The following is a 21417-nucleotide window of genomic DNA, read 5'->3' on the forward strand; positions in this document are numbered from 1 at the left end:
GTAATACTTGGCATAATTGGGATGATTTGTTGCATTCCAATGCTTTTATTTCCACCAGGGATTATTAAGCAGGCTGAAAACCATAATTGTCTTAGGTGCTCATGGTTATTTTACCATAATTATAACGATGGATCTTTTTATGTTTAAATCTGGTTCCTTGGATGCAAAAACTGTAATTTAACTTTCAATAGCATCTAACCTTAATGTAAATACTGAACACACATTATAATACTGGATGTTAACAAGATTTTTGAAGGAATGCTTTATTCATGAAATGCAATCTTTGAAGTGATAAATTAGCTGTGGGCAAAAAAGCTAGCTTGTGGAAATGTTCATAAGCAAATTTAAACTTCTGTTTTGGAATCTAATGATGGCTTCATATTTATACTTGGCTGAAATAAGTTATGGCATTGATGAATGATTTGATTTGTATAAAATTACTTTAACATGTCACTCTTCTGTGCAGGTAGTATATGCTTTGTTAATGCCTGCCAGTGCACCTTTGGGAGAAGATGCAAGTGATTTCCAATACAACTTTTTAAAAAGTGGTGGTGTATCCCTTGTTCTGGGCATGCTTACCAGGAATAACTTCCTGCTGAATGCAGACATGGAGACTCGAAGGGCTGCGTATCTTAATGCACTAAAAATAGCCAAATTATTGCTCACAGCAGTTGGATATGGCCATGTTAGAGCTGTGGCAGAAGCATTTCAGCCAGTTGTGGAAGGTTCAAGCACAGTTTCACCAGTACGTATCCATTTCTTAATGCAGAATCTTGCTAAATTATTGTATATTTTTATATCGATGATAAAAGCCTAATGCTATTTTCTGAATGTTGAGGACATGGACCATGTTGACAGTGGTCTGATTGCTGATACTTAACATTCAGTATTATAATTCTTATGTTAACAGAAGATTTCTGAAGGAATACTTTATTCATGAAATACAATCTTTGACTGAAATGATAAGTTAATTGTGCTGCCAGTGAGTTTCAAGCTGTTATCTGGTTGAGGGAGGGGGCGTTTCAGTGACCATTATGACAGTTTGACGTCTTCTGAATTCTTTAAAGATATGGGGCTAGAAATTGGCCAGCCTTGCGTCCGTTCTTCTGGCGATATTTAGCCTTTTTTGTCGTTGAAGTGGGGTGTCCACCTAAATTGTCCAAAGTTGTGCGCCGGCGATTTTGAAATACCACTGAAAAGCAGACCGCCGTCGTACAACACCAAAAAAGGCGATATCACTTTAAATTGGCCGGTCGGTGCACCCGTATTCGGCACGAAAAAAAACACCTGAGAAAAGCCTATGTTGCAGCCCCAGAAACAGCAGTAAGTATGAAGACCTGCAAAAAAAGGTAAGTTAAAGTTTTTATTTTTTTAATTCATTTGCAGTGATTACTTAGTTAAGTAAGGGTCTTGTAAAAATGTTGTGATTTTTAATTTTTTTTTTTCTCTGCCCCCCAGGGCTTGTCTTTTTAGCGGTAACTGGCCTCTGACTAAAGTTGGCGAGGACTGCGGTTTCCACCGCGAATCCTTGTGCAATGCCGATTTTTACTGTCGAGCGCATTTTGTTGCCAATTTTATGCCTTTTTTTAAAAAGAGGTATTTGTAACGTTATTTTTGGCGCAAAATGCCAGGAAAAAACCCACTATCGCCAAAAGACCAATTTCTAGCCCTTTAAGACGTCATTTCTCTGCCATTTTTTCTAATCTGATTTTAAATGTGCAGTTAATAAGAACATAAGAAATAGGAACAGGAGTAGGCCATACGGCCCCTCGAGCCTGCTCCGCCATTCAATAAGATCATGACTGATCAGCTCCACTTCCCTGCCTGCTCCCCATAACCCCTTATCGCTCAAGAAACTGTCTATTTCTGTCTTAAATTTATTCAATGTCCCAATTTCCACAGCCCTCCAAGGCAGCAAATTCCACAGATTTACAACCCTCAGAAAAGAAATTCCTCCTCATCTCTGTTTTAAATTAGCGGCCCCTTCTAAGATCATGCCCTCTAGTTTGAGTCTCCCCCATCAGTGGAAACATCCTCTCTGCATCCACCTTGTCAAGACCCCTCATAATCTTATACATTTCGATAAGATCACCCCTCAGTCTTCTGAATTCCAATGAGTAGAGGCCCAACCTACTCAACCTTTCCTCATAAGTCAAACCCCTCATGCCTGGAATCAACCTAGTGAACCTTCTCTGAACTGCCTCCAAAGCAAGTATATTCTTTTGTAAATATGGAAACCAAAACTGCATGCAGTATTCCAGGTGTGGCCTCACCAGTACCTTGTATAGTTGTAGCAAGACTTCCCTGCTTTTATACTCCATCCCCTTTGCAATAAAGACCAAGATACCATTGGCCTTCCTGATCACTTGCTGTACCTGCATACTATCCTTTTGTGTTTCGTGCACAAGTACCCCCAGGTCCTGCTGCACTGCAGCACTTTGCAATTTTTCTCCATTTAAGTAATAACTTGCTCTTTGATTTTTTTCTGCCAAAGTGCATGACCTCTCACTTTCCAACATTATGCTCTATCTGCCAAATCTTTGCCAACTCACTTAGCCTGTCTATGTCCTTTTGCAGATTTTTTGTGTCCTCCTCACTTATTGCTTTTCCTCCCATCTTTGTATCGTCAGCAAACTTGGCTATGTTACACTCAGTCCTTTCTTCCAAGTCGTTAATATAGATTGTAAATAGTTGGGGTCCCAGCACTGATCCCTGCGGCACCCCATTAGTTACTGATTGTCAACCAGAGAATGAACCATTTATCCCGACTCTGTTTTCTGTAAGTTAGCCAATCCTCTATCCATGCTAATATATTACCCCCAGTCCCGTGAACTTTTATCTTGTGCAGTAACCTTTTATGTGGCACCTTGTCAAATGCCTTCTGGAAGTCCAAATACACCACATTCTCTGGTTCCCCTTTATCCACCCTGTTTGTTACACCCTCAAAGAATTCCAGCAAATTTGTTAAACATGACTTCCCCTTCATAAATCCATGCTGACTCTGCCTGACCGAATTTTGCTTTTCCAAATGTCCTGCTATGACTTTAATAATGGACTCCCAACATTTTCCCAACCACAGATGTTAGGCTAAGTGGTCTATAGTTTCCTGCTTTTTGTGTGCCTCCTTTCTTAAATAGGGGTGTTACATTTGAGTTTTCCCATCTGCTGGGACCTCCTCAGAATCCAGGGAATTTTCACTATATGGATAATTGTTTTTATCTTTTGGTGTGATGATGTACTTTATAAATTTAGTTCATGTTGCATTTTTTTTGAAGGATTGTAATTTGTTTGGCTGAGTATTTTTGTAGCCTTATTTAAATTTAGTGTCTTCAAATTGGAAACAAAAGTTGAGGTCATTGTTTCTCTTTTGGTTGCATAAATTTAGAATTTTTGTGTTTCAAGTGTATTTTGAAGTTTTTTTGTTTTTAAATAGATAAATCATGCTACTCATAGCCAAGCTGTAGTTCTACAGAATGCTCTGCATAACATTCCTAATCCTACTTCAGAATGTATGTTGCGAAATGTCGCCATTCGCCTTGCACAGCAGATTTCAGACGAGGTGAGTGTGCTTTTGTCTTCTGGTTGTAGATTATATTTATCAACTGTATGCAACAAGAGCCTTGATCTATTTTACCCTCTTCGTTACGGTCTAGTAATGTAAATGAATGTTGTTAACCGGGTCTAAAGAAATCATTTAACATTAAAAGAATATAGTATAATAGAATGCAAGAATGTTGTCCATATTGTATCCTTGTTTGCTTACTTCAGCATATAAAAAAATGGGGTCATTTTTTTAATTGGTGTTTGTACTTCTATTAACACTTTGTTCAATACAACACTACTTTCCCTTTGCTCCCAAGGATAATTATATTGAGAAATAGTAATAACACAAGAATATACTCGGTTTAGCCTCATTAACCAATTGTGTGGTTCTGGATTTTCCACCTGAGCTATCAGCCAAAGATCATTAGTTGTCACAAAGCTTTCATGTATATCATCACCTGATTGCCAGAACCCATTAGTGGGTTTATATAATCAAGCATGTCAAGCCAAGTGGAGTTTGGAGTTTGGAGAAGCAATCTTGATTCCCAACCAAGTCTAGACCATCATCCATTTTTTTAAACTGACACCATTGATGATCAACATGATTCCTTTCAATGCAAACAGAAACAAAAAGGATGCCATATTTTGTTGAATGAAAGCATATGTAACATTTACCCTATGCATTGTAGTGGTTTTTTGTTAGTACTTCCTGGGCACCTTAAATGGCTGCAATAACAGCGATGGTGCCATAGACCCCTACATAAGGAGGTGCATGAGATTTTATAATTGCCGGCAGTTTCAAGATAATCTGTACCACAGCCCTTTATATGAGGACTTGGATTGAGTATTTGGTCAGCAGGCCTTCCACCTAGCAGAAGCCATATAACTGGTCTTGCTTAACTGATACAGCTTGGAAGCTCAGGATGGCAGCAATGTAGGCTGAGTATCTGAATATGTGCTTGTATATCCAGGGTTCAGTGCCTGGGTTGATTGGTTTTCAGCAAAGCACGCATTTGCTGCTGGAGCTCTGCACTTTCAATTGGTGGGACCTCCGTTCTGTGGGGTATGGTTGTGTTGATGCTGTGCTAAGGAAGATGGTGTTAATGCATTCACAAGTGCTATGCTTGGTTGTTCTGGCTGGGACTTGCTGCTGCTTAACGAGAGCTCAAATAGATACTTGAGTTGTCTAATGCCATACTTGTAAGTATCTTTCTTGAGAAGTGGAAGTATCTCTGGGTGCAAGTTGGCTCAAAGATAATATGCCTGCTAATGAGAAGTTGAAACTGAGTTGGTCTCTTTGTGAAAGACTTGCTTAGTGTCAACTGAGCTAAACAGATCTTCAGTACCCCAACTCATTCATACTTGTAAGTATAGATGTACTTTTCCTAAACTCTGGGCTTAGGTAATTGGAGATTGTGGTTGCATAGACTCTTAAGGCTTTTAAGTCACACATCTATGATTATCAGACATCTGGCTGACCACAAAATGTTGTATTCTCACTGTCAGTTGACTTCAAACTGTCCAGTTTCCTTTTTGGGTGGTATTCAGGTTGAACATTGACATGGTCTCGGTGTCATCTATTCCATTCATTATGGCAGATCTGATCAGTCTGATTCTGTGAACACCTAGGCAGGTTATTGGTTCAAATGTGTACTGAATTATCTGATCTTGTCATAAATTATTTTCAGTGCATCCAGGGCTATGATTGATATTTAAAAAAAATACCCATCAGTTTGGGGTATTATTTATGGTTGTTGTCCAGTGACACCGATTAGAAAATGCACCTGGGAACTTTGTTGCACAGTGAGTTAGACACGAGCCTTTCACCAGAATGTGGGTTGAAAGTCTGATTTGGTAGCTAGCTCTAAGGGTCCTTTGTGAAATGAACGTGGGCAGTGCCAATCCAGTAGCCATTGGGCAATTGCAGCACAAAATTACCCCTAATTCGATACTAATTGGCAATGTTACTCAGGCCACAGAATGGTTCATAGAAGAAATGGAATCTGATTACAATTGTGCTCGAGGGCTGCTTTCCAAAGTTGGATTTGGAGCAGAGTAGATATTTTACTCTGCATCTAGCCATGCTATACCTGGTCACCTTTGCTGAGTCATAAAAAGGCCTTCCTGATGAAGGATTTCCACCCAGACTGGTATAGTAGTTTCGTGGTTAAAGTACTAGATTACCAACCCTCAGGTCAAGGGTTCAAATTTGTGGACTAGCACCAGGAAAAAAATGGCCATGAAAGCTGTCCGATTTGTCTATCTGGTTCATTAATGTTCTTCAGGGAAGAGAACCTTTTGATGATGGGGAGATGATGCTAAGTTGTGTCGAAATCTCGACCTCCGATAAATGACTCCGACACCTTCAGCTCTGGCAGAAGTTTCTTTAATTTACTTGCTAGCAAGGGAAAGGTCACACTCAGTCAATGGCTAAGTGAACACTTTCGAAATGGTACAGTTTCACGAGATATTTATACAGTAAAACCCAAGTTATGGCGCCTCCCGTCTATTGGCTCTGTCTCGCAGTCAGTGAATACAGATAAAGAGTTAATTACTACATCCTTGTCCTGACGTGGTTTCCAGATATTTCCTTTTGCCAGGGTTATTAGTTGGCCAGCTGGCCATTACTCAATGAGAGTGTGGTAATGAGCTATTAGCTGCCTTGCATTGTGTCAGGATTGTCCAGTTTCCTAGTCAGTTATCTTTTTGCATCAGATGGATGAGGTCTCTCCAAGAGATAATGGCTGGTGGTTTGAGTACTTCGAAAAGAGTGGGGTGGAGTGGAACTGGTGTCGTATAGACAATAGGAGAGCACCATGGGGGGATACTTGTCTCAGCAGGACTTGCCTCTTAGCTGTCTGGTGGCTATCAGCCATTTCAAGCCAGGTTTAGCTGTTTATGCAAGCCGACTGCTTTATGCAGAAATTTCTGGAAGGACCAGGACTCCATTTTGTTAAATATTGCAAAGGGCACAAAAATACCATGTGGTATCAGCTTAGATTAAAAATACATTTCCACAGCTGGAAGGGTTTTGGAAAAGAATTAGAGAGCAGGGCTGTGATGGCTAAATATGGTATCAACCAATTGCAGTAGAAGGGGTGAACGCCAATTTCAGATGAACAGTGATTTTAGCGCAGTTTCACTTTTACAAAAGGATCTGAATAAACTTTGCCCCATTACATGAACATGACTAAATCAATAAATGTAAACAACAAAAGATGGAAAGATGAAAATAGGAGAATAATGGAGTAACAAGCAGAGCAAATTAAAGTACATCTGAGAACAACAACAGTAAAAGTGAAACAAAGAATAAATGAATGGGGGAGAAAATAAAAAGGCAAGTCTTTGGGGAGTTGGGGGGGGGGGGAAATATCTTCCGTTATTCACACATTAGATTAATTGGTTTTATAGGTGGTTGAAGGAAAGTTAAAGAATATGGAAACAGGGCAAGCACATGGGCTGAGAACTGGTGGAAGAGAATGCCAATACAAACTGGTTGGGCCAAATGGCCTATTTCTAATTGTAATTTATATGCAAGCTGTGATTTTTACTACTATGCTTTTAAGTGTCAGTTTAGCACAGTTAATTGCAATCCCTACTTTGAGTCAGAATGTTTAAAGTTCTAGCCATACTCCAGGACTTGAGCAGATATTCTCGGCTGGAATTTAAGTGCAGTACTGAAGGAATGCTGCATTGTCAGGTGCTGTCTTTTAGATGAGATATTAAAGCGAGGCTCCATCACCTGTTCCAGATGTACATAAAATATCGCTCAAAGAAAAGCAGGAAGTTCTCATGCCCTGGCTGCTATTCTCAACAAATGGCCCCAAAAACACATCTGCTCATTCATCTCATTTGATATTTGTGGGGACCTGGCTGTTTACCGATTGGCTGCAGCTTTTGCCTACATAACAGTGACTACATTTCAAAAGTAATTAATTTATATGAAGCATTTTGGGATATCCTGAGAATGTGATGAGGTGCTATATAAATTCAAGTCAGCCATGCATCAGTTGGTATCATTTTTGCCTCTGAGTCAGAAGATTGTGTGTTCAAGTCCCACTCCCGAGACTTGAGCATATAAATCTAAGTTGAGGGAATGCTGCACTGTCAGAGGTGCTGTCTTTCGGATGAGACAAATCCCATTTGTGCTCTCGGGTGGATGTAAAAGATCCCATGGCACTATTTTGAAGAGCAGGGGAATTATCCATGGTGTCCTGGCCAATATTTAGCCCTCAATCAATATCATAAAAGCAGATTATCTGGTCATTATCACATTGCTGTTTGTGGGAGCTTGCTGTGTGCAAATTGGCTGCCGCGTTTCCTACATTACAATGGTGACTACACTTCTTTGGCTGTCGAGCACAACTTATTTCATTGGTTGTAAAGGTGCTTTGGGATGTCCTGAGGTCGTGGAAGGCATTAAAAAAAAAATGCAAAGTTTATCTTTCTTTGCCCAATTTTAGCCACAACTCTGGTTCATATACAGGAATGCCCACAGTCTATTGTTCTTTCCTTTTATTTAGTGTTTAGTCAGCTGCGGTGTGCTGTTTGGCATATTGTGGAGATTATAAAAGTTTGGTCTTTTTCAAAATGTAAAGTATGTTTAGAGCAGTTGTACCTGTAAGTCTTATTGTGGTGGCTTGAAACTTTTTTCTGAAAAATTTTATCTCCTTGATTAACTTGAGCTTAACAAATATAAGCAGTTGATGCTATTCAAGTACTATTACTGAGATTTCAATTGCTTTTTTTCCCCTCCAATTTTCTTCATTCCTCCTCTCCTGCAGGCACTAACTCATGCTGAGGTATGATTCCATGGGTTCTGGAAATTCTGTAACCTTGCTTAAGTGCTTATTCTTCACATGGGCCTAGATAGTGCTATCAGGCTATTTGACATTGACATTGGAGGGCATCTCAGCTGACTAATCCTGTCCTCCGATATATCCTTTTGCACGTTTTCCAGCAAGAGATTGCTGTGGGTAGCAATCAGAAGCAGGAACTCTGTCCAGTTCTCTCCTTCCTTCTCTAGACTGGGTGCTGAGACCGACTGTAGTGCCCTTACTCCCCCTGTTAATCAGCTAACTCAGCTTAGACTGGGACCTTCCTGATCTGTCTGGCTGAATACCATGACAAGGTAGTGTATTTATCAACAGCTTTTAAATTTGTTTTATATTTAATTTTGACAGTGGTTCTCCAGTACTTTATTGAAAGGAAACATATCGAACAGAAGATTAATTTTGGGCTCTCAAAATGGCTCAGTTGGTAAATGTACAGCATGGTGTGATTACTGAGCTTGACAGACCAGAAAGGTTCCAGGTTTGATCGCTGGTCTGTGCTAAGTTAGCTGATCTCAACTGAAGCGGAAGTTGAGATGATGTAATTGGCTTCAGCAACCCTAAGTTAAGTGGTAAAAATATCGGATAGTGTTTCTGCTCCTGATTGCCATCTAGTGAATACTTACAGAAGTATGCAGATTAGTTCTAAATGGACTTGGCTGTTGGCTGAAAAGTATACTAACACTTGTTAAAATCTAGGGGAACCTTACCCCAGCCACCACCTTGGAGAAGAGATAACTAAATTTGTGGGAGGGAAATGTGAAAGGTGGAACCTACAATTTTAAATACTTTATACATCATAAACTTAGTGCTGCTATTGTCAATATTAAAAATTAATGGGTATTATTTCATGATCTATACAGCAAACCAAGAAAGAAGCTCACTGCGGCAGACCTGGTACAGATGACTAGAGAGAAATGGCTTTTTTGTAATATAATGCATAAAAATGAACTACTCTGAAAATCAGTGACAAAGCAAATGGTAGCACAAAGGCCCGATGTGTAAACATCAGAGGCAACTAAAATTTAGATTTTTATTTTCAATTTTTTTTTGTCAGGTGGGGTGTTAACTTGTTTACTGATCTATGGTTTTGAATCTTAGGAAATGCTGAAATTGTGACTGGTGCAGTAGGTTAATGCATCATTTTTCCACCTCTGCATTTAAATCCCAACAATTGGTTGATATTTTTGTGTTCTTAGTGTATGGGCCATTTGTGAAAAGTTTGGCAAATTTTGACCCAATTCCGACTGGGTATAAGCCCACAACACACAAGTTGCCCCCAATATGGTATTAACTTGGCAACTATTTTTACATTGTGAGTGTTATCTACATACCTGTGATAGGCTAATTGATAGCTCTCTGGGGGAAAAAGCAGGGTAACTTTGTACTCTGTAGCTTGATGCTGAGTGCCCTAAATGGTGAAAAGTTGAATTTCTCAGTACTAATATCTTTTGCTTGATGCTGAGTGCCCTAAATGGTGAAATGTTGTATTTCTCAGTACTAATACCTTTTGCCATGAGCATTAAGGGGAAGGGGCAGGAGCAAAAATATACTTGTCTGTAATAAGTTCTTACATAATTCTTCAAGTATTCCTTGATCTTGATTATAGCTATGTATGTGCTATGTAAAGAAAATGTGACCATTTTAACACTATATTGTGTTAGCCAAAATTTTATTTTTAATTTTGTTAATCTTATTGTTTTCTCTCCAAGGCCTCAAAATACATCCCAGACATTTGTGTAATTAGAGCAGTGCAAAAAATTGTCTGGGCCTCAGGTTGTGGTTCAATACAGCTTGTGTTCAGTTCAAGTGAAGAGCTTAGCAAGATATATGAAAAAGTAAGTTCATTGAGCATTTTTTTTTAATAGAATTCAATCTCTCATCGGAATGTTGAGTGGGAATGCTAGGCCATAGATAACTCATTTAGGAGGTGAATTTCTTTGGAGCTTCTCCCGCTCAATGGCCATAACTTAGGAAATCGCGTTTGTATGTGTAAACAGAGCTTCTACTGAAGTTACAGTGGCATATTGGGAGAAGCCCTAAAGGTGGTCACCCCTTAAGTGTTTGGCAGTTGGTGTACATATTAACTTTAATACTGAACATTGGTTTATGGCACACTTTTTTCATACTGAACGCACCAAGAATCTTTAAGCTTGATTTCTTTACGTTCCTTCAATGCTAATTTACTTTATTGAATGTCTTTGTTCAGTGGTAAAGCTGGACTTTAAGACCACAGCCAGATAAATTGCATTGTACATTTAATCTGAAATCTTTGAAGAATGCTATAGATTTCAAATTGAGAAAAGTCAGCAATCTTCAATGTGATCAGCAGTGGAGTAGAGAAAACTAATGAGACTCTTTGAGAGGAGGAGAGTGTCCTTGGAGACAAGAGCTTGGGAGCCAGAGATATTTCTACAAGTAGTAGCAGACAAGACGACTCCTTGGGCTAGAAGTTCAGTTTTTGGCGATTATCGGGGTTTTCCCCGTTATTTGACGGAAAAAAAGACCACTAAAAACGTCGTCTTTTTTTTTTAAGGAGGTAAAATTGACCAAAAAAAATGTGCCTGTCAGTAAAAATCGGTGTTGCACAAGGATTCGCAGTGGAAACCGCGGTCCTTGCCAACTTTAGCCCGAGGCCTATCACTGCCAAAAATACAGGCCCTGGGAGGGGAGAAAACACACACAAATAGCAAAAATTAAAAAAACTATACACTTAACTAATGAATCACTGAAAAAGAACTAAAAATAAAAACTTCAGCTTATTTTTTTTGTAGGTCTTCATACATACCGCTGTTTCTGGGGATTCAATGCAGGCGTTTCTTGTTTTTTTTCCCCGCACAACCAATTGTAAGCAGTGCGCATTGTTTTGGCGTTGCACGTGGTCGATGTGCTTTTTGGCGATATTTCAAAACTGCCATTCGTTAACTTTGGCCAATTTAGGTAACTACCTTTTACTGGCAAAAAGGTGAAATATCACCCAAAAACCATGCACAAGGCTGGCCCAATTTCTCTCCCCCCGAGTCTCCAGTTGGTTAAGTTGAGTTAGAAGTTTGAGAGTTCAAGCTGGACTCTGGGACTTGAACACATAATTTAGGCTGACATTTCAGTGCAATACTGAGGGAGTGCTGCATTGTTGGAGGTGCCATCCTTTGGATGAGATGTTGACCTTGCTTATGTGCAAATTGGCTAGCATCTATACCAGATAATTACACACAACATTAATTATGCATTGTAATTCATTGTATATAGAGCACTTAGGGGCATTTGAAAGAGGCATCAAGACACTATAAATGTGAGGGTTTTATATTAAGATCCAGAACAGAGAGCAGGTGCAGCTGGCTATTTTCCAAGGCTCCAAGTCCGACATTACGGACAATCCTCCATTCACTTTTGAGATGGCAGTTTCTCTCCACCTTCCAGTATCGGTGACCTCAGCTGAGAGAAAAACAATGTTAATCATGTGAAACTGTTGGCCTTTTGGCATGAAGAGAAATAGATTTACAACAATGTTGATTTTAAATGTCGAGTTAATGGAGGTTGAAGAATATCTGAAGCAATTAGGCATTAAAGGTAATAGTATTTTTGTTCTCCAAATTCGTAAGTTAAACCTGGCATGTACATAAAACAGGCTGGCAGAACAATATTGCTCATATTTACTTAAGCAACCGTTCAGAAACATTACAATATCTTAGTGCTGTTACTTGGGTTTATCAACACAACAGCTAAAGTGATTTACTCTGATTGCTTTGTGTTAAAAGATGAAGAATATTCTGTCTTTGTGGTACAATAGGCTGTGTGCACTGAAATGAGTGACCCATCAGAAGCTGGGAAAATCTTGTTTATTTAAATGAAATGTGCCTTAAATCAGTACACATTTAAGTAGGGTATTTAATGATGAGTTAATAGCAAAAAATAATCAGAATTCTGAAGTATGTATTTAATCAATGTGCACGTAAATGTATTTCACTAGTTATAGGGAAATGGGGTTGAACAGGATTTTTTCTCCCCGAACTATAAATCTTAATTTTAATTGTTTCAATACTGGAATAGTTATCAATTTGTTTTAAAAATTTTTCTGCTATCATTCTTTCCAGTGACTTTGGGTTTTGCGCGAGATTGAGAGGGTGGGGGCGGGTGGCGGGGGAGGATTTGTGAGCATTATCTTATCTTTCTAATTTAATTATTTTTGGTTTTTGGGAAGTAAGAAATTTAGTAAATGCCTAAATATGCTGCTTTTTCAGTTGTGGACTCTTGACTTAAATTATATTTTTGTGTCACTGTACTTTAAGACTAATGCAGGAAATGAGCCAGATTCTGAAGATGAGCATGTTTGCTGTGAAGCCTTGGAGGTAATGACACTGTGCTTTGCACTGGTTCCAACAGCACTGGATACACTTAGCAAAGAAAAGGCATGGCAGACCTTCATAATTGATTTGCTACTGCATTGTCACAGCAAGTAAGTAATTTGTTACATGGCTAATTGTGATAGGAACGGAGTGCAATATTAGAGGCCAGTTGATGTAGCGTCATATCTGAATGAAAATTTTGCTTCGTACTGTTATGAAGTGGGTCTGTTTGGTTTTCTTAGCTGTGGGTGGAGGCAGGGGGCTTATAAGTCGAGATGGGATACGTACAATTGAATGTGAGCAGAGCAAATTAGCAAGTTGGTTTATGTAGCATATTTTACTGGTTTAACATCATCAGTAGAAACTGGAAGCTGCTCACCTGTCTACACTGTCTGATTGAAAGCCGTTAAAGAGGACAGGGAGAATGAAAAGTTTTGAAGCATAAACCAAGTGTAACATTCAATTTAAATGTTAAATTCATTAGTCAATTTCTTACTGAGCATGGTATCTGAAATATGAAGGGCTGGCATTATAGATTTGCAAAGAAATAAACAGTTTGACATTCCAAAATCTAATGGGTTACATTTCAGTAATTTTGAAAACCATGGCAAATATAGGTGCTCTTGAAATTTTCATGTTATTGGTCCCCAAAGTTAAGTACTTTCACGAACATGGATTCTTTTTCATCTGTGTTTTGAGAATTTTCAAATGTAGCTCTGCTGTCACCTCACTATTTCTTAGTCAAAATATCAGTGAGTTTGTGGTAAATTCATAAAAGTAGCCTGAAATTGTACAATAACTTTGATCAAGTAGTTGTCCTGAAACTGTTATTTGTCACTTCAAACTAAAAATTAGATTTTAAAGTAATTTGCAATTAAGTTTAAAAAAAATAGAATGACATTGTTAACAGACCACAGAGGCAGGTCTCAATCATGGACCCTCCTTGTATTTTCACAAGATTTGATGAGTGATTTCCTGACACCTGCCATCCAACTGTTGTAATCGCCTCAAATTTGTGCAATAAATTTATAAACTTGTATGAAAATAATTGGAAGCATGTGCACTTTTTAAAAATGTAATTTCTGTTACTGAAGTGGGTTGGTTAATTTAGGAAGATTTACATGATTTCCTGGCCAATGTACTTCAGTCGTTTGGGGGTGGGGGGGTGGTGGAAGGTAGCTGATGGTTCAAGCATTATGCTCTCTGCTGGTTGCATGGAATTTACAATTCCCTAATTAACTTTTCATTGGATTTTGTTCCTTGTGAGGATGAGTATATTTGCTTTTGGTGGTGACACTGCATTGCATGGGTTCGGACACCACTGGCTACACTTAATAAAGAAAAGGCATGACAGAATCGAGTTTAATCTCTGAACACTGAATTTTGCATCCAAATACACCTAAACCAACAAAATGTAACTTGGCAGAACTATTTGATTAGTACATTGTTCAATTTTCACAAAATAGAGGGCACTCTCGGCACCGAAAAAGACAGCTGAGAAATAGCCATTTTTATTTAATTCTTCCTCGTATGTCTCCTGTGTTTCTCTTAGTTGCTGTTCTGGACCTGACTGTGTCCAATCCCATTCTTCCCTCTTCTGGTCACTATCGTTAACACACTTCTTCCATGCCTCCCCCCTACATAAGAACATAAGAAATAGGAACAGGAGTAGGCCATATGGCCCCTCGAGCCTGCTCCACCATTCAATAAGATCATGGCTGATCTGATCATGGACTCAGCTCCATTTCCCCACCCGCTCCCCATAATCTATATCATTTAAGAAACTGTCTATTTCTAAAATTTATTCAATGTCCCAGCTTCCACAGATTTACAACCCTTAGAAGAAATTTCTCCTCATCACTGTTTTATATGGGTGGCCCCTTATTCTAAGATCATGCCCTCTAATTCTAGTCTCCCCCATCAGTGGAAACATCCTCTCTGCATCCACCTTGTCAAACCCCCTCATCTTATGCGTTTCGATAAGACCACCTCTCATTCTTCTGAATTCCAATGAGTAGAGGCCCAACCTACTCAATAATGTGGATGCAGAGAGGATGTTTCCACTGATGGGGGAGACTAGAATTAGAGGGCATGATCTTAGAATTAGAGGGCATGATCTTAGAATTAGAGGGCATGATCTTAGAATTAGAGGCCACCCATTTAAAACAGATGAGGAGAAATTTCTTCTGAGGGTTGTAAATCTGTGGAATTCGCTGCCTCATATGGTGGAAGCTGGGACATTGAATAAATTTTAGAAATAGACAGTTTCTTAAATGATAAGGGGTTATGGGGAGCGGGTGGAAAAATGGAGCTGAGTCCATGATCAGATCAGCCATGATCTTATTGAATAGGTTGGGCCTCTACTCATTGGAATTTCCTCATCATTCAACCCCCTCATCTCCGGAATCAATCTAGTGAACCTTCTCTGAACTGCCTCCAAAGCAAGTATATCCTTTCGTAAATATGGAAACCAAAACTGCACGCAGTATTCCAGTTGTGGCCTCACCAATACCCTGTATAGCTGTAGCAAGACTTCCCTGCTTTTATACTCCATCCCCTTTGCAATAAAGGCCAAGATACCATTGGCCTTCCTGATCACTTGCTGTACCTGCATACTATCCTTTTGTGTTTCATGCACAAGTACCCCCAGGTCCTGCTGTACTGCAGCACTTTGCAATCTTTCTCCATTTAAATAATAACTTGCTTTGATTTTTTTTTCTTCTAAAGTGCATGACCTCACACTTTCCAACATTATACTCCATCTGCCAAATTTTTGCCCACTCGCATAGCCTGTCTATGTCCTTTTGCAGATTTTTTGTGTCCTCCTCACATGTTGCTTTTCCTCCCATCTTTGTATAGTCAGCAAACATCTTAATGTATCATTCCCTTCTGGTTCATTCCACCGCTCACTATTCTCTTTCCTGCAACCCTTGATTTTCTTTCCTGCAACCCTTGATTTTCTTTCCTGCCATCAGCCTGGGCTCAAGTCCTTTCTGGATCCATGGCTTTTTTCTGCTCCAACCTAGGCATCCTTAACTGTCCCCACTACGGCCTCTGGCGCTGGCTCTCTCAAAACAGCAAGACTTCAACCTCCCATTCCTGATGCACATCCTGCTGAGCTTGCTATCCAGTGCAGGTAGAGCGTCTGGGAACCTTGGGACCGAGGCCGTTCCGGATTTCGTAACGTCCTTCCGAGGTAGTGTTTTGGGCGGGAGGTCTGGCGGGCGGAGAGGCCTGGTGAGTCCGGTGGGGGTCGACAGTTCCGGGTTTGGCTGCGATTCGGGGGTTCCGTCAGGGGTCGGCGGCCGGGAAAAACCTGTGTTGAAGACCTACAAAAATGGTAAGTTTTAATTTTTCAGCAATTTAGTAGGTAAGGGTTTTGTGAATTCTTGTTTTTTTGGGGGTGTTTTTCACCCTCCCGAGGCCCAACTCGCAGCGGTAATCTTTTTTTAAATGTCCGGATTCCGGAACATTCATAATTTTGGAACTCTGGATTTCGGATGCTCGACCTATACTAACTTTCACAAGTTGCCTTCCAGTCCCCTGTTCTCTCTCAATATCTCCTGCTTTGACTCAACATCTATTTTGAACTACTTTCAGGCACCGTGGGATTTTTTTTTTTTGTTCAAGGTGCTAAGTAAAATGCAAGTTGTTGTCATCATTGTCATCAATAGTTGAAGGTGTTATATAAATGCAAGTTGTTGACTTCCTTGACGAAACTTAATTTTCTTTTTTTAGCTGTTCCTCATCCTGGGTCACTTCAACCTATAGCTAAATTCCTCCTTCCTTTCTTTTCCCTATTTGTGTGCTCTAGTTCAACCTCACTCCAAGTTAACTCCTCCATCTCGAGTTTGTTTCTCAACCTCGCCACATCGAAGGCTGTCTCTGATCTCTTTCACTATCCATATCTTTCATTGTCCACATCTCTGTGACAATCCACAAATGACTTGTCTAGCTTTAATGCACCTATTCAGTGCCTGCAGCCTGTGGCGCATTCTAAAATTTGTGCACGTTCACTTTGTTTGAAATATCGCGTTTAGCTAATTCTCTCATCCTTTCAGTGAAGAAAAATTACCAAAAATCTTGAAACATAACAAGCACCTTGGGCTGTTTCACTCGATTTAAAGGTGCTAATATCAGTTAAAATTCCACATATAAATGAAAAGATCATTTAAAGTGAGTAAGCAGAATTTATCCTAACTGAAGACAAACTGGTCAGCACCCAGGGAATGGGTGCAAACTTTTTCTCTCGGGTGTTTAGCTGCCAAGAAATCCTTGTCCCACCTTCTGGAATCAGTGGCTTTTATCAGTTCAGTTACCTGAATTCCACTTAGTTCTTAATGTCAATGATTACATAGGGGAGTTGGCAGGGAGCATTTAATTCCCCCCCCCCCCCCCCCCCTCACTGTTATAGGGTCTGCTTGACCTGTGATGTAGGAAATTGAGGAAGGATTTGATGGGGAGCCGATCTACTTGAACGCCGAGGGGAAGGAAGACTTCTTCCCTGATCCTGGCACTTCGATAACTGTTCAGCCTAAGATTTAAGAATTCTGTGACCCAGAAATATAGCCCTGTATTCATGCATATCAATGCCTGCTTGGGTCATTGTAGCACATTCACATCTGAGTCATAAGGTTATGGGTTCAAAGCCTTATTCCAGGGATTGATCATATAAATCTATGACGACAATTCAGTGCAGTCATGAGGGAGTGGTGCATTTTTGACATGCCGTCATAAGGATGAGATGTTAAACTGGGCCCCATTTGGCTGTTTGGATGTAAAGGATCCCATAGCACTTTTCAAAGAGCAGGGAGTTCAGTGTCATAGCCAACAATCATCCCACAACAAAAAACAGATTAACTGCTCATCAATCTTGTTTTTAGTTCCTTGTTCTGCACAAATTGGCTGGTACATATGGTTGCAAAACCGTGACAACACTTCAAAGTAATTCATTGGCTGTGAAGTACTTTGGGACATGTGGATATGAAAGGTGCTATATAGATGCATTTTTTTTTGTCTATCAATGTTGTTTCATTTCTGACCCATATCATTTCCCCTAAAGAAAGATCCTCTTGTGCCATCTGATGGTTCATATTCCATGTCCACACTCAGCAGGGGATATTCTTCTTGGAGCATGATATTAAGTCATATAATTGGGGAAAAAAATAGTGGGACAACTTGATGCTGATTGGGTATTTAAAGTAAAAGCATTATATTTTCCAATAATTGTATAATTGTGCAAAAATGAGTGTGTGGTTGCATGTTGGTGCTTAATTCACTCCAGTAGTGCTGCAACCATGATTCCAACTCCCTCAATAGAATTTTTGACCTCACCTGTTCTGATGGGTAGAAAAGTTGGACTTTGAGGATCTGTTGTCCACCCCTAAGCAGCTGGGCAGAAGTCTGGGAACAGGCTGACTACCTAGATAGGTAGGAGCAAGATCAGCTTAAATAAAAGGAAAATGAAAACTGAGTAGAAAAAATGTTGAAGCTTTTTGTTGAACTAATTTGTAAAATGTGCAGTTATGGCAGTTCAAACTAACAGCTTAATACTTCAAATTTTACAGAGCAGTTAGGCAAATGGCCCAAGAGCAGTTCTTCCTGATGGCTACCAGATGCTGTATGGGACATCGACCTCTACTTTTCTTCATTACTCTGCTCTTCACTGTATTAGCAGTAAGAATTTTTTCAAAACTTTTATAGCACTCTGATTACACTGTTGGATTTAATTTTGAAGTTTAAACTTGAAGTGATGAACAATAATGAGTAATCAATCAACTGAGTAATCAGTAAACTTCAATGCATCATAACTTGTTCAAATTTGAGATTTTATTCAGCTTTTTTCATGCTATTGACTACATTGTCAACTAAGTTATTTGTTTTCCTGCTGCCAGAGTACTGCAAAGGAGAGAGCAAAACATTCAGCAGACTACTTCACTCTGTTAAGGCATCTGCTTAACTACGCGTACAACAGTAACATTAACCTCCCTAATGCAGAAGTTCTGCTCAACAATGAAATTGACTGGCTCAAGAGGATTAGAGTGAGTAAAGTTCTGTAGTTTAGAAAATTCAGACTGTGCTCTCTAAAGTGAAGTTGTTAATATTTGCTTTATGTCAGAGGTGTGCAGAACATTTGGTTCTGAAGGTATTTTGCACCTTGCCCTGGATCAACCCGTGTTGTGCTACAGCCCACCTGCAACCAGAGTGATGAGTGGCCTGCTCCCAGTCCACTGCTAGCACTGCTGTATAATTGAGCACAAGAAGATATGCTGAAATGGCCCATGGATGAGCCCCTCTTTGATTTTCTCTCTTCGTAGTGATCACAAAATTGAGGAATGCACAAGTTTTGCTTGGTGTTTTTCCTAGGTTGGGGAGCGTTTTGTGTCGAGAATCAAGGGTGCAGATGCTCACCCTGTCACTGGCATAGTAATTTGGTGCAACCACATTGTAATAAAATTGGTTTCTACATATCTTTATTATGCTGGTTGTGTGCACTACAATACATTGCTATTTTGTGATCCATGTTCAAACTACACATTACCTTCCAAATGCGACATTTGTGTTTCATTGTGCACATTTGATAGTTTGTAGTTTTACATTTTGTTACATTTTTCAGTGATTTAATGTAATCTTTTGAGTTGCACTAATTTTCTGTTTATTGAAGTCTCCATATTCATTCATATTCTCTTCATTTAAACCTCTAACATACAATGAGGCCTGTGAAAACAATGAGACCTGTGGGAAAAAGATGTCACTGAGGAACTATGCTATTTTTAACAGCTTTGTGTTATGTGCAGTCATTTTAATACAGTGATGTTTCCCTCCTTAAACAGGGCCTTGCTCTTGGCCATGTCTGTTTGCAATAGGGTCTCTGACCTCCATGCCAAAATTTGTTTTCCATTACAACTATTTTGATTTTTAAAATGTATTTTTGTTTTGGTTTGGGAAGTCTAGTCAAGCTTTTTGCAAAGTTTTTTTATTGATGCCAAATTGTCAATGCCATTTTGACTTTATTGATACTGGATGCACCACAGTGTCAATCTGTCAAGGCCAATTTTGGTCTCGGCTGACTCCAGTGCATTTCAGTTGATACCAAAGCTCAATTTTAATATCTGCATTGAACAAAATGTTTTCTTCAGTGTCTGATGTACACACCACCTGTGTTTGCTATCATTGCCGTTACAATTTTTTTAAAGAAGCGTGAGCCATGCTTCACACTCAATGTGAGTTTATTGTGACTGATCTCTAGGCTGGAAAGTTGTACTACTGACCAGGATTTCAAAACTAGATTCCTTCAGGTCGACGCACTTTTCTGTACAGAACTTCCAGCTCTACCAGATACATAATCAAGAGAATTGAGGGGTGCTTTGATATTTCACTGCTGTTAATAATGTTTTGTGCCCATTTGGCCTGATTCATTCAGCACCCATAAAGACTGGGCAGACACTGCCAGTTCCAGTAAAAGTATGAAACATGTTCTTGCATGGAGAGTGAATGATTTGGATGACAAAACTGGCTGTAATCTCCTCCCATGAGCACTAATGCCCTACTCAGGAGAGGGATTTACTGAAAGGCTTCTTGGGTGCTGTAATAAAAACAGAAAATGCTAGAAACGCATCAGTTCAGACGGCATTTGTGGAGATACGGTCAGGTTAACATTTCAATTTGATTCTGACAAGAAGTCATTGGCCTACAATGTTAACCCTACCTTCCTCGTGATACACATGCTGCCTAACCTGCTGAGCATTTACAGCATTTCCTGTTTTTATTTCAATTTTCAGCATCTGCAGTATTTTTCCCCCTTTGGTGGTATGTTGGTTTATTGGGATTTATTTCTACATATGTCTAGATTTGTTAACATCGCTGCCATAGTGCTATGCCATAAATCCAATGGGAACTGTTGAGCAGAACGACAACTGTCTCTGCTCTCCATGTGCATCAAAATGTTAAAATACTTTGGGGCGAAATTTCAGCCTGAGTTGCTCCTGTTTTTTTGGAGCAACTTGTTTAGAATGGAGTATCTTAGAAATTGCAATTCTCGGCATTTAGTTTACTCCAGTTCTAGTCAGTTGGAACAGTTTCACTTTGGAACAGAATTTTTTTTTCAAAAGGGGGCGTGTCCGACCACTTACGCCTGTTTTAAAAGTTTAGGCAGTGAAAACTTACTCCAAACTAACTTAGAATGGAGTAAATGAAGATTTTTGTACGCTCGAAAAAACCTTGCCTACACTTTACAAATCAGGCGTAGGGAACCGGGGGGGGGGGGCGGGGGCGGGGGGGGGGAGGGAAGTAAATTCTACAATCATTCAGCAGTCATATTTATACAAATAAAGGTCCAACCTGAATAAAAATTTATAAACAAAGAAAAGATTAAATATTCCATGTTCCTACCTGTGTGAAACAGCAGCAGCCTTCGAGCTACTGTGCTTCAGGCAGGTCTTCCATGTTGGAGACGGGTGGCGTCAGTTTCTCGACGGCAGCCCAACAGCAGCAGCAAGCAGCCTTCGAGCTGTGAGGAGGGGGACTGAGGACATTTGGCCAGGGACAGGGAGAGGCAGCCACATAGACACTTTTAAACTTAAATTTGCAGAATGGGTACTGCATTGCCAACACCACGTATTATGCAATGGTTCGCCATCAATTCACTGCATAGGGGAGAATTGATTAGAGCTCACCGCACCAGGAACGTCATAACC

General features: G+C 39.7%; 1 protein-coding gene across 1 annotated transcript in view; it reads left to right on the plus strand.

The window, feature by feature from the left end:
• usp9 (ubiquitin specific peptidase 9) overlaps window positions 1-21417 on the plus strand; it is a 275233-nt gene that overhangs the window by 132843 nt on the left and 120973 nt on the right. Inside the window, 7 exon segments of the mRNA XM_070892701.1 lie at window positions 467-745; window positions 3434-3559; window positions 8328-8345; window positions 10088-10213; window positions 12665-12831; window positions 18289-18397; window positions 18616-18762. Of these exon segments, the coding sequence (XP_070748802.1) occupies window positions 467-745; window positions 3434-3559; window positions 8328-8345; window positions 10088-10213; window positions 12665-12831; window positions 18289-18397; window positions 18616-18762 (972 nt within the window).

This window comes from Pristiophorus japonicus, chromosome 11 (assembly GCF_044704955.1).
Source record: "Pristiophorus japonicus isolate sPriJap1 chromosome 11, sPriJap1.hap1, whole genome shotgun sequence".
NCBI classification, from domain to species: Eukaryota; Metazoa; Chordata; class Chondrichthyes; family Pristiophoridae; genus Pristiophorus; species Pristiophorus japonicus.